This window comes from Aethalodelphis obliquidens, unplaced genomic scaffold (assembly GCF_003676395.1).
Source record: "Aethalodelphis obliquidens isolate GAN/ISIS:26980383/991018 unplaced genomic scaffold, ASM367639v1 scaffold12, whole genome shotgun sequence".
NCBI classification, from domain to species: domain Eukaryota; kingdom Metazoa; phylum Chordata; class Mammalia; order Artiodactyla; family Delphinidae; genus Aethalodelphis; species Aethalodelphis obliquidens.
This window is the reverse complement of record NW_020837956.1, coordinates 24,131,496-24,145,918: the sequence shown is the minus strand read 5'-3', so window position 1 is coordinate 24,145,918 and position 14,423 is coordinate 24,131,496. Positions and strand designations below refer to the sequence as shown.

Below are 14,423 nucleotides of genomic sequence, written 5' to 3'. Positions count from 1 at the left end.
GGAGGAGGAGAAGGAGCAGGGGAAGGAGGGGAAGGAGGGGAATCGTTGGGGCTGCAGTGTAGAGCTCTCTCCCTGCTCCCGCTTCCCGCCTGGGCTGCAGTGCAGGCATCAAACAGGGCGGAAGCCTAAGCAGTGAGAAAGGAAGGAGGCTATTTTTAGCACCGTGGCCAGGGTGTGAATGTTGGTAGAACTGAGCAGGGCCTGAAGCTGTCTGCATGATAGAGGGAAGAAAACCTGTTGGTTTTTAAAGGTCAAAGGCCAGGTGGAAAGTTGTGTCCCCATCTTGGGGAACACCCCGAGTGCTGGCGAGACGCCAGCAAGAACTCCACCAGGTCACACACACAGGAGATTCGTGCTGTTTCTTTTCCCTTTTCAACCTCCAGTAAATTCCTGTTGCAGCGATGAGACCATGCCCAGAGGGGAGTGATGAAGATGCCAGTTCATGCAGGACTGGGCGAGGTGGGAGGGTGTGCCCGAGGCAGCACCAGCAGTCCCTCCCACTTCCCACCGTCTGGGCTCCCCTCGCCCCAGCGGGTGGTGACGTCTGGAAGCCTGCAAGCCTGGTCCAGGTGAGCAGCGGAGAGACGGACAGGAATGTGCCTCTGGGGGAACACCTCGCTTTCCTCCTGCCGGTGCCAGCTCACTCCACGTCCCCTGTGCCTGTGCAGGACAGACGCACTGTGACTCCCGGGCACTGCCAAGAGTCTCCAAGCAAAGGCTGCTGACGTCTGCTGGGGACAAGACAATGTGCAAGGATAGCGCTGCTGGGACGCTTACCTTTCAACTCGGGATATGCCAAGAGTGACAATACTCACACCCCCTTTTAGGGAAGGGGGCATTCTCTTTTCTGGGGGTATCTCGAGTCTTTGGAGTCCTTGCTTAGGTCACAGGGTCAGGAAATGTTTCCAGGAAAGAAAGAACTGTGTTCACAGTGCAAGGTTTGGAATGTGGCGGTTTCATGGGAAGAAAAATCGTGACTGAGGAGAAGGGCAGAGATGTGCTGAGAAGCGCTGAGTGGAAGGGGAGAAAGCCTAGCCTCGTGGCCGAGGACAGCAGAACTTAAGGGTCCACCTGAGTGTGCAGGCTTTCCATTTGACTCTCCACTAGTGGTGAGTTTCTCAATATTCCTCCTGGGGTCAGAGGACAGCACTAGGAGCAGAGGACCCAGCTCCGATTCCAGTTCCGGCACCGAGCTCCTGGGTGGTGGGCCTTAGTTTCCTCATGTGCACGAAGAGTGGTGGGCCAGGTGGCAGACACGCCTCTCCTCGTCCCCCAGTTCCTGTGTGCCCCGAGGAGAGGGGCTCTGACAGGCTCCCCGAGGGCAAGTCAGCTCCTGACTGCCTCGTGGCTGCTGTCAGGAAGGGTCTCGTCTGCATGCGCGGTGAGTTCAGGGAGAAGCCTGCCCCAGCCTTGGAGGGTCCGTGGTTTCCAGGGTAGCGAGACAATTTCTGCAGCTCACACTGCCCATCTTTAGCTTGCACGATCCCTGAGTCAGTGGAGGCTCAGAGACAGCAGGTCCTGGAGTGCCAGCAGGACAGAACCAACGGGTTGGTGCAGACGGGGGAAGGCGGGGGTGTCAGGAAAAGCCCGGAGGTTGCTCCAGGATAATACTGCTGAGAAGGGCCTGGGAAAGTTCCTTTTCTGGATCGTGGGCTGCAGCCCTGGCTTTTCTGCCTGGAAGATCTGTAACTGAGGAAGATGGCCTAACTTTTAAACACAAGAGGTGGGGGAGCGGAGGGAAGAAAAGACTGAAAAATAAAGAGAAATGTCAAGGCTGCACCCAAGGCATCTATCCTTGAAAGAACCCTTCTCTTGAACTGATTAGTTGTCCAATCATTTTCGTCCCTTCCTTTCAGTGTGCAGGGCATGCCCCGAAACTGCAATACCTTGGAACTGGAACTAGATAAAAGTTAAGGTCCTGAGATGGAAAAGCGTGAAAGACTAATTCCTAAAGGCAATGGGCATTTGCCGGTGAGGAAATCTGTACTTCTATCAATTTTTTTAGGAAGTGAGAAGGTGCAGCTTGGCCAGGCATCATGGGAAACGACTTGGTCGGCTTGGCAGAGTCAGTGTGATCCCACGCGGGCTGTGCTTTGGACCCCCAGAGAGAAATGATAGTGGCTGGGGGAAATCAGGAGCAAGGAGGCAGCGGCAGCCCCGGGAGTGACCTCTGACGCCCGCTCCCAGAGCCGGTTTCAGCCAGCGGCGTCTGGTCTGCCACCTGCATCCCAACACAGGTGACACCAAGGCCTGCCTGAGGCCCAGGCCCACAGCAGTGCAGGACGGGTCCGGGCCTGGAAATGCGGCCCAGCCGGTATGCTGGCGGGGCTGAGCAGAGAAGAGGAGCAGCTGGGCTCATAAAGGAAACCCCGACTTGGATCTCACGTGTCGGGGTGGCTCTGGCTTGGGAAGTGTGACGAGGAAAGGGAGGAGGGAAAGGGGCCGTGGGGTGGGCAGAGAACACCGTACTCACCCGCGCTTCCTCTCTGTCCCGGCTCCTCCGCTAACCTGTGCAGCACAGACACAAACGATACACTGAGGTCACAGTCGGGGTCTCTTCGCCACCCGGATGTTCACCTGGGGCCTCCCTGACCCATGGGCTCCTGGGCTTGCCTCTCCCCTTTTGCTCCCCGTAGGTCGACTTTGCCCGACCAGGTATGAAAACAGAGGTGAGTCACCCAACCTACAACCAGCAACTGCAGCTGACCTAATAGAGCCATGGAAACAAGTGCCTCTCAGGAGGAGGAGGACAATAATACTAAAACAGAAAGGAATCTGCCTTAAACCTAAGGAGCAGTTACATCAGGGGGCACCGTCCGTGTGGTTCTGAAAGTGAACAAGGTGAAAATGGTCTAAACTATGATAGGAGCAGTAGTTCCTTCCCGCAGACGTATCTGCTTGGGATGCTAAATCACACTCCTGTTCACCCTGAAATCTTGAACGATCGCCTGGACCCTCAAAAGCCTGTATCTGTTCTCACCAAGGACCACTGCTGGCAGTCTACCAGACACGCACTAGCGTTAGGTGTGCAAACCGGATTTATAGCTTCCAACACCGTGGGGGCAGGTTCTGGGAGAGGTGATTCTGAAGGACACAGGGACATAAAATGAGGCCGTGGAGCAGCTGAGACGAATTTAGGGCTCTGAGGTAATATGGGGGAAGTTCTGTTAGCCTGCGTTTCATCTATATAGTCTTGGTTGTAAGTACTGACTCCTCAAGGTGAGGGGATGCAAAGTGGGAATCCAGCGGAGCAGAAACATTCCCCAGGGTGCAGCCAGACAGGGAGCCAGGGCAGGCAGGGAGAGGCCGAGGCAGAGGTGAATGTGGTTGGGAAGTGTGGCTGAGTCGTGAGTTCTTCAAAAGTGCCCATTTGGCTCTCACAGTTTTTGCACTGAGCAGACTATGCCTGACAGGGTGCTGACCCAGTTGTGTTTGTATTATGTCAGCATGATTTCAACCCCAAAGAAGCAAATTGCTCTCTCTTTCTGGTTGATACTTATTGCCCTCTAATGCCTAGGTGACAGTAGTTACGGCTACCTCAGTCTGTAGTAAGATATCACGCCTAGATCACAGTGGAGAATCAGAAGGTCCGTCCATGGTTTTAGAACTATACCCACGTAACAGCCACACGTTAACTACAGGGACATATCCTAGGACCTTATACAATACTGAGAGTCAAACATCCTTTTTAAACCCTACCCATCTCTCACCCCAACTCTTAATACTCTTCCCCTTGGGGATGACACCTAAAAGCCACAGAAACAGAAATTCAGGCATTCTCACGAAAAGATCTCACATAGACGTACAAAGCAAGAGGTGCAAAGAAAGCAGAGATGTTGACAGGGCAACACAGGTGCCAAGACAGAGGGACCCTGAGGGCACCGGGTACCAGACAAGGGAAGCCACACCCAGTCCACGTGTGAGACAGAGCCTATATCCAGACTTGAACCAGGTCTAAGGCTACAGTCTGTGGTCAGGGCAAGGCCCAGGTGGTCACGGCACAGTCCCCTGTGTGCTTCGGGGGAGCGGGGCAGACTGAGGAAAGGCCATGGGAAAAGCTATTGGGAAGGGAGGGGGGTATAAGGGAAGAGAGGCCAAAGCAGCAGCTGTTAGGTCTTCAGCCAAGAACATTCCACATGAACGCCGGGATCTGGTGGGACCGTGTGTGCGTGCATGCGTGTGTTTGCAGCATGTGTTTACATAAGCGTAAATCTATCTCTGTGTGTCTCCTCTTCTCTTCACCTCTTGCACTACAACCCTCCTGCCTTATTCCTAGTCCCCCATCGGTATGCGGAAGTCCGTCTTCTCTCCATTTCTTTGCCGCATTTCTAGATGTTTCAAACACCGCTGCCCTCTACTGCTGACCTTTTGACGGCCATGCCAAATACTTCATTCTCAGCAATTCATCATAGCTATCATCCACTTTCTCCCAGGCCTTGCTCTGACTCACTCGATGATTTCAGCACCTGGAGTACATTTTTCTTCTCTCCGTTTCTTCCTTGGCAATTCCAGTGTCCTTGCTGACAAACTTCAAAGACCTCACTCTCTTATCCGCACCAGCCACTATGGGCAAAAGCTCTGGACACACCCCTCCCAAGATGCTCCCCCTTTCCCATCACAACTCCCTTTCCCGTATCCACTTCTTTCCACCCTTCCTTAAGACTTCTCTCCCTTCACGTGGTCTCGCAGTCGGCTCAGACTAAAGCGTGGGCACTGGTGTTAGAGACACCTGGGCTGAGTCCAGGCTCTGACACTTACGGCCTCACGTTGTTTAACCACCCTGAGCCCTGTCTAGAAGCCTTCCCTCACGGGGCCGTGGAATCAAACAGGAAGAGTGTGTTACGTGCAGAGCATTTAGCAGGGACCCGAGAGAGCTGGGCCGGCTCCACCTCAGGCTCCACAGCCTCCTCCGGGCAGCCACCCACTTCTCTCCCGGACAAAGTGCTCTGCTGCCCACCAGCCTGTTTATTTCCTTACGTTTATGAATCTACTGACATCCCACTACATGCCAGGCACTGTTCTAGGCACTGGGGATACAACCTGAACAAAACAGACCGAAGTCTCCACCTTGTGGAGCTTATATTTTGAAGGAATCCAGCAACTGGACATATTAATACATCACAGAAATAACAGCTAACTCTCAAATGTCCAAAGAGAATTGTGTTATCTGTTCAGGGTAACATAGAAACATGAAGATTAAGAGCATGAAGTTTGGAGTGAGAAAGACCCAGCTCAAATCCAATCTTTACCACTTAATAGCTAGTTGATCTAACTTTCTCTGCACCTGTTTCCTCATTGGTAAAGTGGGGATATCATTATATTACATATCTCACCAGGTCGTTGAGGACTGAATGAGATTATACATGGAAATCAGTTAGCACAGCTCTTTTGAACATACATTATTTTTAAGAAGGTTTTATATACAATAAAATGAGGAAGCATTACTGTCCCGTGCTGATACCTTTCTCTGTTGCTTTTAATTCCTCCGAGAAGCCACAAAGCCATCTGGCTCTTCTGTCCACAATCATCTCTGCCTTTTCAGAAATTCTTCTTGTATTTATAATCATACGCTCAAAGTTCGATGACTAACTTTTCCTGCCACTTCCTTTTATCTCCTATTTATTTTGCATATCTTAATTTTGCTCTCCTAACTGTATTACAAACTCCTTGAGGCAAGGGGTCACGTTTGGTGTTTTAATTGCATCTACTTCCTGTATCTCATCCGTCTATCATAGTGTCAGGAGATCAGGAAGCTTTTGTTGATCCACTGACACAACCACCTCTAGGGAAAAACTTGATGGTCAGTTGGGAAAAGTAGGGAGAAGGATCCGTGGGGGTCTGAAAGCTCTGGGGAAAGGTGGCAGCAGGAAGGAAGGCAGAAACAAAGGGGAGGGGGGATTCCGTTCAGGGGCTAGGGCTCTGGCTCCCATTCAGACTAGGGGTCCTGGAGCTGCCTTTAGCTCTGTCTTTCCCATTCTGCACCTTCTCTTCTTCTTCCTCTGCACCTTCCCCTGCTGTGAAAACAAGTCCAAGGAGGCCAGTGACCCTTCGGCACAGTAGAAGCATAGGAGGAGGGAGAAGTGAGTAGCTTAGGAGGCTTGGGAGGAAACCCTAGCTAAAAGCTCATGGCTTCAGGTCTCCAAGGGTGCTGAAATCACCTAGTCTGCACCCTGTGTGGTCCATGCCCCAGCATCATGTCCCCATAAGCCCTGAGCCCAGAGCAGTGCAGTCTGATGTCACCCACCCAGCTTCTGGCTCTATTGCTGGCTTCTCTAAGGTGATGATATCTACTAAGGTATATGGCTAATACCTTGCATTCAGGTTCAAGAAAACAATGATAAAAGTGTACAGCAGGGAATACCTAGATGAACACTGGCTTTCGTTAAAAACAAAACAAAACAAACATACAAAAACCTGGTTTTAGCTGATGACAAACTTAAAATGACTGAACAGTGCCAAGTGGCTGTGTGGAGAAAAGCTAATGCCATCTAAGGTTACTCTCCCTGGGGCCTGCTCAGGGCGGTGGCAGAGCTCACCGTGCTGGGGGTGGAGTGGGAGTCAGGGGGCAGACCCCTTGCAATGTGGAGACGTGCTCAGCCCTGGAAACGCACTTTGAACCAGGGCCTTGCAACACTTGGGCACACGGGATGGTCAAGTGAAACCCACGTCACATGAGGAATGGCTGAAGGAACTGTGAACGGCTGCCTAAAGAGGAGAGGCTGCGGGAGAGCCACGTGACCTGCCATCAAACACTGGAAAGGCTGACATGAGAGGAGGGGCTGGGCTCATCTGGGCAGCTTTAGAGGGTGGAATGAGGATCAGTTTGCTATGGAAAGGCAGATTTTGGCTCCCTGATAAGGAAAAACTTCCCAGTGAGGAGAGCTGGTCATGAATGAACTCGCTGGGAATATTCAAACAGAGGACTTTTATATCAGGCAGCAACTGGATGAAATGACTTCCAAGATCCTTTCCAACTCTAAGAGTCCATCATTTGTGAAAAGATTTCAGAAAAGATGAGGAGGGCAAGCTATGGATATAAACAGCATGTCCACGCCGTACAGAATACATGGAAGATAATTTGAGCACCTACTCTCATCCTCATGAAAATCTCGACAGTGATGGTAAAAACAGGTTGGGGACTTCCCGGGGACGCAGTGGTTAAGAATCCGCCTGCCAATGCAGGGGACGTGGGTTCGAGCCCTGGTCCAGGAAGATCCTACATGCTGCGGAGCAACTAAGCCTGTGCGCCACAACTACTGAGCCTGCGCTCTAGAGCCCGCGAGCCACACTACTGAGCCTGCATGCTGCAACTACCGAAGCCCGCCCGCCCTAGAGCCCGTGCACCACAACTGCTGAAGTCTGTGCTCCTAGAATCTGTACTCCACAACAAGAGAAGCCACCACCATGAGAAGCCCGCGCACCGCAACAAAGAGTAGCCCCCGCTCGCCACAGCTAGAGAAAGCCCGTGTGCAGTAATGAAGACCCAATGCAGCCAAAAACATAAATTAAAAAAAACACATGTTGGTGTTGGGCTCTTCCACTCACTGAGAAACTGGCAGCCTGGCATGTAAAGGGAGTTTACCTCTGTGTTTGATAGAGATACTGGGCCATGTGTGGGGCTAGTCCACATCTACCATGGACCTAGAGTGGAGCATCAGTGAAAGGGGCCCTCGTGGGATTGCAGACATGATCCCTTGTCCTGTGCGGGGATAAGGGCAGTGTGGTGGTAAGAGCATCGCTTAATGTTCAGACCTAAGCTCTAGGACCAGCTTTCCCCCTTCAAGCTGTGTAACTTTAGGCAAATCTCTTTTCTGATAATCACTCACCGCATTTCTAAAGTAAGGGGAGTGGACAGTGCGATCTCTAAGGTACCTTTCAAATACATTACATGGTTTTGTTAAAACTATCCTTTCTTACTAGGAGACGTTGCTGAGTATCCCCATACCCTTACTTATTATGAAGCTGTTTGGTCTCTATGTGCTTTGTGTTTAATGATGTCTAGTCACCTCCCAAACTAGTGTGATGAGCTCATGAACCACTCATTTTGCACAAAACCTAATACGTGGCCATGAGGCATGAGTGTGGTTAATTTCCATGCCTGAAATCCCCTAAGAAATTCCCTCCAGAAGTGGGATTTCTGGCATCTGTGGGAGCTATGTTAGGGAAGGGACTTTCTAATCACCCATGAGGTCATCTCAAAGGTGGTCATCTCTTCTGTTTATGTGTGTGTGGAGGGGAGCAGTGCTTCTAAAAGGGATTGAGAAATGGTACCAGAACGGAGACAGTGTTACTGTAATGCTGCCTGAACAGGAGAACTGGCATCTTAACTGTACTGAAAAAACCAACACAGGCCACACACTTATTCTCTTCTAAATGAAAACAGCAGATCTGAGAGTGAAGCCATGGGCCAGACCTTGGCCTGGTCCCATGACAACACTAAAGGCATACGCTTTCTCCTACAAAGGTCTGAAGGAGTACATGAGGCTCGCCTTCCCTAAGCGCACGCACAGATGATTTCAATGTATTGTGTTTCAATAAGTACATGTGTCTGAATAGCCCACAGAAAACCTGCTTTATATTTTTATTCAATAACCTTGTTAAGCTAGTTCAAGGTATCCAAAAGCATTACATTAGGTGGAAAGACACAAAAGAGGGCCATCTGTATGAGTGACCCACAGCACTTAGGAAGGGAATGTGTTTGTTTAATATATAACACGGGAATCTGACCACCGTAAAAAAGATTAGCAAAATACCTGACGGCTACAAAACTGATGTAATCATGGGGATTCTTGAAGACATGCTGATAATGGGAATGGCATTCTATTTTTTCTCTCCTTCCCGGGTATTATGTAAGGGGAAATATGCCATGAGGTAAGGGTCTCTGGAAAATCACTGAAATAGCTAAGAGACAGACAGACTGAGAAAGAAGTCATAGATAAGACTGAACATGAGGAACGAAGGAAGCAACAGACTCAGGTCATGAACTTCCAGTGAAATCAGAGCCTCGTCATGGACAAAAGGAGAGAATAGGGTTTCAAAACCAAATCAAATAGGAGAGAGCAGAGAGGCAGCCGGGAGAAAGTCCAGCAGCTTTTGCAGCTGATGCGGTTCCAGTCATCCAGGAACGCTCTGGAGCGAGACAGCTGAGCAGGCCTAAGGAAAGAGCAGCTGTGGAGGAAGCACAGATGGAAGACAAATTAAGGGAGGAAGGGGCCTAACTGAGCTGAATTTCTTTAAGGTCGGAATTGTGTTTGCTCCACAGGGCATACTCTTAAGAGGAACCTAAACGTGTGATTATCTCTATGTGATCACGTGTGGGAGAGAGGCTCCCAGGATGAAGGCATCCAGCGCATCCCTGGAAGGCAAGACGACCGCGTGGTGAAATTAGGGAGACGCTTTACCACGCAGTGAGGCGGCGAGGAGGGCGCGGAGGGGGAGGTGGGAGGCTGGGCGGGCGCTGTGGGCGTCACCTGAGTGGAGCTCCTTCACCAGGGATGACATGGTGCTGGTGATGGAGTCAGCGGCCACCAGCAGGTCATTGCGGAGGTCTCTCCTTGTACCTGAGGGCAGTCAGAGCAGATGGCGATGCCAGGTGGGTCGGGGGGAGAGAGCTGAGTGAACGCCTGGGTCGGCGGGGCCCTGGGACTCAGGGCAGAACTCCTAGGGGGAGATGGGCCGAGCAGCTCTGCCCGCTCCCAGGCCGTCAGGAGCACCGGTACCCAGGTCTGTCTGTGGTCCTCCTCCCTCTTCTCTACCTGAAGAGCAGGACCCTGTCAACTCCATACTTCTCAGCCACAATCAAAGGAGGTGGATTCTAGAACAAATGCTCAGGCAGGACTTACTCGCCAGCTCCACCTCCCTGCTCTTGTCTCCGCCCCAGGAAGACTTCCTGAGCTGCCTTGTCTTCCCCCAACCACATAACATCGCTGGCCATTAGCTCCACAGACAAGGAGGCTTCAGCAAGGTCCTGTTTAGAGTTCCACTCCTTCTCTTGTTTGCTCTAAGGACTTTCCAGGCCGAGTGCCCGACTTTGGGGATGCTTCCATCCAATTCCTCCGGAGGAGGCAAAGCCCAGAGGACAAGGCACTTCCCACAACCCAGAAAAAAGAGCACAGAAGCCCAGGAGGCCTGTACTTCGCACATGTACAAAGCCTGCAGACCTTCTGTTGCAGACCAGCCCATCTAATGAAGAGGGGTCAGCGCTTGACTTATTTTTACTGTATGTGAAAATCTGATCATTTAAAGCGAAGTGCACAAAAGAAAAGAAACTGGGAAAACCTCAGTAGGAATCTTGTCCACGTTTCCAAACCCCCTCAGCGCTCCATTATACTCTGCTCCCGGACTCACCCTGGGCGAAGGCCTCCTGCACGTCCCCGCCAACTCCGCTCAGCGGGTCCTGCGGGCAGTGGGTGGGTGTGGAGCCAGCGGAGGTGGAGTGCACGGGCATGGGCATCGAGCGGCTGCCTCCGTGAGTGGGCGACGTCTGCGGCGATCCTGTGGCCTGAGCCTGGGAGAATCAAAGAGATAAAACATGTCCTCTCAGGTGCCTTACCTCTTTGAGGAAGGGGAAAGTCCTTTTTTTCAGTCAACCTGAGCCAGGCCAGGGCTTCAGTTCAGTGGTGCAATGCAGTGCACGATCACATTTGAAAGGAAGGAGTCAGGCTGCCTCCAGCACTGGTGAGAGGAAGAAAAGGGAAGGAAAGGGAGAGAACAAAGGGCGAGGAGGGAGAAGAGGCAGCAGGAACACTGAAGAACGGACTAAAAGTGGGAGGGAAAGGGGTGGAGGCGTGCACAGGGAGGGGGGGCCTTCCAGGTGGACAGATGGAGCAGAGTAGCTGGTTGGAGGATCTGGGAGGGGCTGGGGTCACACAGCTGGGAAATAATATACAAACACCTTTGAGTTTTGTTTGCAAACACATTCAGGTGCATTATTTCATTTGATCCTCATAACAACTTGTGAGTAGAAGGGGCACATGTTGTTTTGTATCTATTTTACAGAAGAAAAACAAGGATGAAGAGAGGAAGAGCTCTGTGTCAGGCTGCACGTCTCGTCAGCGGGAGATGCTGGAACAAGCCCTTCTACTTTAAGGGCAATGCCACGTGTTCTGCGCCTCTGCAGCTGCCAGGCCACAGGGAGCGCGCCTGAGTTTGTGGGTCAGGAGTCTAGCTGCAGGCTGTTCCCAGGAGCCTGGTCATCTGGCCCGTCATGCTGCACTCGTCGTGCTGCACTCGTCAAGCACACACAGTGAGGTCTTCTGTGGGCCATCCCGTGGGGACTAGGTGAGAATGGACACACACATTTAGCGGAAACCAAACTTTCCTTGTGAGGCTCTGCCTCCGTTTTGGAGAAAGCGTGGAGCAATGGGATAAAATTTAAAAACTCCGGTTAAAGGGAGCTCGCTGAGATTTGGGCTCTGCTGCTGTTCAGAGGAAGGGCAACTGAGGGTGGCATATAGAGTGGGGTTTTCTTTGGAAGCAAAACTGGGAAAATATAACCCAAAGTGTGCAAATGAGTTCAAAGGAAGATAATTATCTTTTGGGATCTGGCTCAGAAACCCCGCGTACAAACAGAAACTGCCACCTCGAACAGGCTGACAGGCTGGGTGCACAAAGCCCCAGCTCAACGCTTCACCCAGCGTGAGCACCGGACCAAACGGAAATGATCTGTTCTCCATCGTTCTTGCTTTGATTCGTGTCTGTGTGTTTTAATTTGAGAAACTTAAAAAAATACAGAAAGCTTAAAAGTGGAACATAACAGACCACTCAAATTGATAATTAATATTGTGTCAAATTTATTCCAACCTAAAAACACTGCAGATAAATCTGAAGACAGCTTTCACCACTAATTCTTTCCAGCCCCCTCCTCTCTTCCCTTCAGAGGCAGCCACCGTCAAAGGTTTTGGTGTGAAACTTTCTACCTATGTGTACATATGTAATTATGAATAATATATGATATTTTGTGCCTTTAAATTTTGCATGAACGGGTATCATACTGCACATATCATTTTGCAACTTGCTTTTATCATCTAGCATACTTTAAAAAATGTTATTGAAGTATAGTTGATTTACAATGTTGTGTTTAATTTCTGCTGTACAGCAAAGTTAGCATACTTTTTGAGATCTTTCCATGATAAAAATAAATATGAACTTAGACCCTTACCTCACATTATATACAAAAACTAACTTAAAATGGATCATTCCAAATATAAGAACTAAAATTATAAAACTCTTAGAGGGAAAGATTAGACAGCGACTTTTCAGATATGACACAAAAAGTATATACTACAAAAGAAAAACAGATAAATTCGACTTCATTAAAATTAAGAACTATTTTTAAAGGACACCTTTAAGAAAGTGAGAAAAACTCAGAGGATGGGAAAAATTTTTGCAAATCATATATCTCATAAGGGACTTATATTAGGAATATCTACACAACATGGTAAATCAACTATACTTCAATAAAAAAATTGATTAAAAAAAAGAATATATAAAGATCTCTTGGGACTTCCCTGGTGGTCCAGTGGGTAAGACTTTGTGCTCCCAATGCATGGGGCCCGGGTTCGACCCCTGGTCGGGGAACTAGATCCCACATGCATGCCACAACTAAGAGTCTGCGTGCTGCAACTAAGAAGTCCGCAAGCTGCAAGGAATATCCCGTGTACTGCAACTAAGACCTGGTGCAGCCTAAATAAATAAATAAATATTTTTTAAAAAAGATCTCTTACACTCAATAATAAAAGGACAGGTAACCTAATTTAAAAATAGGCAAAGGATCTGAATGGTCATTTCTCTAAAGAAGATATGCAAATATCCAATAAGCATATGAAAAGATGCTCAATATTATTGGTCATTAGGGAAATGCAAATCAAAACCATAATGAGCGGGACTTCCCTGGTGGTGCAGTGGTTAAGAATCCACCTGCCAATGTAGGGGACACAGGTTTGATCCCTGGTCCAGGAAGATCCCACATGCCGTGGAGCAACTAAGCCCATGCGCCAAAACTACTGAGCCTGTGCTCTAGAGCCTGCGTGCCACAACTACTGAGACCACGCGCTGCAACTACTGAAGCCCACGCACTCTAGGGCCCGCGTGCCACGACTACTGAAGCCCACACACCTAGAGCCCGTGCTCTGCAACAAGAGAAGCCACCGCAATGACCGTGTACTGCAACGAAGAGTAGCTCCTGCTTGCCGCAGCTAGAGAAAGGCTGCACGCTGCAACGAAGACCCAATGCAGCCAAAAAACAAAACAAACAAACACAAAACCCAAAAAACCACAATGAGCTACAACTTCACACCCACTAAGATGGCTATAATAAAAAAGACAGATAATAACAAGTGTTGACAAGAATGTGGAGAAATCGAAATGCTCATAAACTGCTGGTAGGAATATAAAACTGGTGCAGCTGCTTTAGAAAACAGTTTGGCAGTTCCTCAAAAGTTTAAACACTGACTACCATATGACCCAACAATTCCACTCCTACATGTATATACTAGAGATAAATGAAAATCTATGTATATACAAAAATTTGTACACAAATGTTCATAGCAGCATTATATATAATAGCCAAAAAGTGAAAACAAACCCAAATGTCCAGGGACTTCCCTGGTGGCGCAGTGGTTAAGAATCCGCCTGCCAATGCAGGGGACACAGGTTCCATCCCTGGTCCGGGAAGGTCCCACATGCCACGGAGCAACTAAGCCCGTGAGCCATAACTACTGAGCCTGTGCTCTAGAGCCTGCGAGCCACAACTACCGAGGCCACGTGCCACAACTACTGAAGCCCGGGCACCTAGAGCCTGTGCTCCGCAACAAGAGAAGCCACCTCGGGACTTCCCTGGTGGTGCAGTGGTTAAGAATCTGCCTGCCAATGCAGGGGACACAGGTTCGATCCATGGTCCGGGAAGATCGCACATGCCGTGGAGCAACTAAGCCTGTGTGCCACAACCACTGAGCCTGCGTGCCACAAATACTGACGCCTGTGTGCCACAACAAGAGAAGCCACTGCAACGAGAAGCCCGTGCACCACAACGAAGAGCAACCCCTGCTTGATGTAACTAGAGAAAGCCCGCACGCAGCAACGAAGACCCAATGCAACCAGAGGAAAAAAAAAAAAAAGTGTCGGGGAGGGCATGGAGAAAAGGGTACCTTTGTGCACTACTGGTGAGAAGGTAAACTGGTGTGGCCACTAGGCAAAGTGGCATTTTTCCTCAAAAAATGAAAAACAGGACAACCATATGATCCAATAATCCCACTTCTGTGTATATATCCAAAGAAAATGAAAACAGGGACTTCCCTGGTGGTCCAGCAGTTAAGACTCCATGCTCCCAACGCGGGGGCCCTGGTTTGATCCCTGGTCAGGGAACTAGATCCCACAACTAAAGATCCCACATGCTGCAACTAAAAAATCCTGCATGCGGCAAC

The 14,423-nt window shown here is 49.8% G+C and overlaps 1 protein-coding gene across 11 annotated transcripts in view; it reads right to left on the bottom strand.

The window, feature by feature from the left end:
- Positions 1-344: 344 nt before the first annotated feature.
- DTNB (dystrobrevin beta) overlaps positions 345-14,423 on the bottom strand; it is a 244,921-nt gene continuing 230,842 nt past the window's right edge. For 5 of the 11 annotated variants that reach the window (XM_027113657.1, XM_027113663.1, XM_027113661.1 and 2 more), the window contains 4 exons: positions 10,348-10,507; positions 9,471-9,560; positions 2,474-2,508; positions 1,103-1,689 (listed from right to left, as the gene is read on the bottom strand). In XM_027113657.1, the coding sequence (XP_026969458.1) occupies positions 2,504-2,508; positions 9,471-9,560; positions 10,348-10,507 (255 nt within the window). In that variant the 3' untranslated portion in view covers positions 1,103-1,689; positions 2,474-2,503. Of the gene's footprint in view, positions 732-1,102; positions 1,690-2,473; positions 2,509-9,470; positions 9,561-10,347; positions 10,508-14,423 lie in introns of those variants that run through there. The other 6 variants (XM_027113664.1, XM_027113666.1, XM_027113662.1 and 3 more) reach the window with 5 other exon arrangements.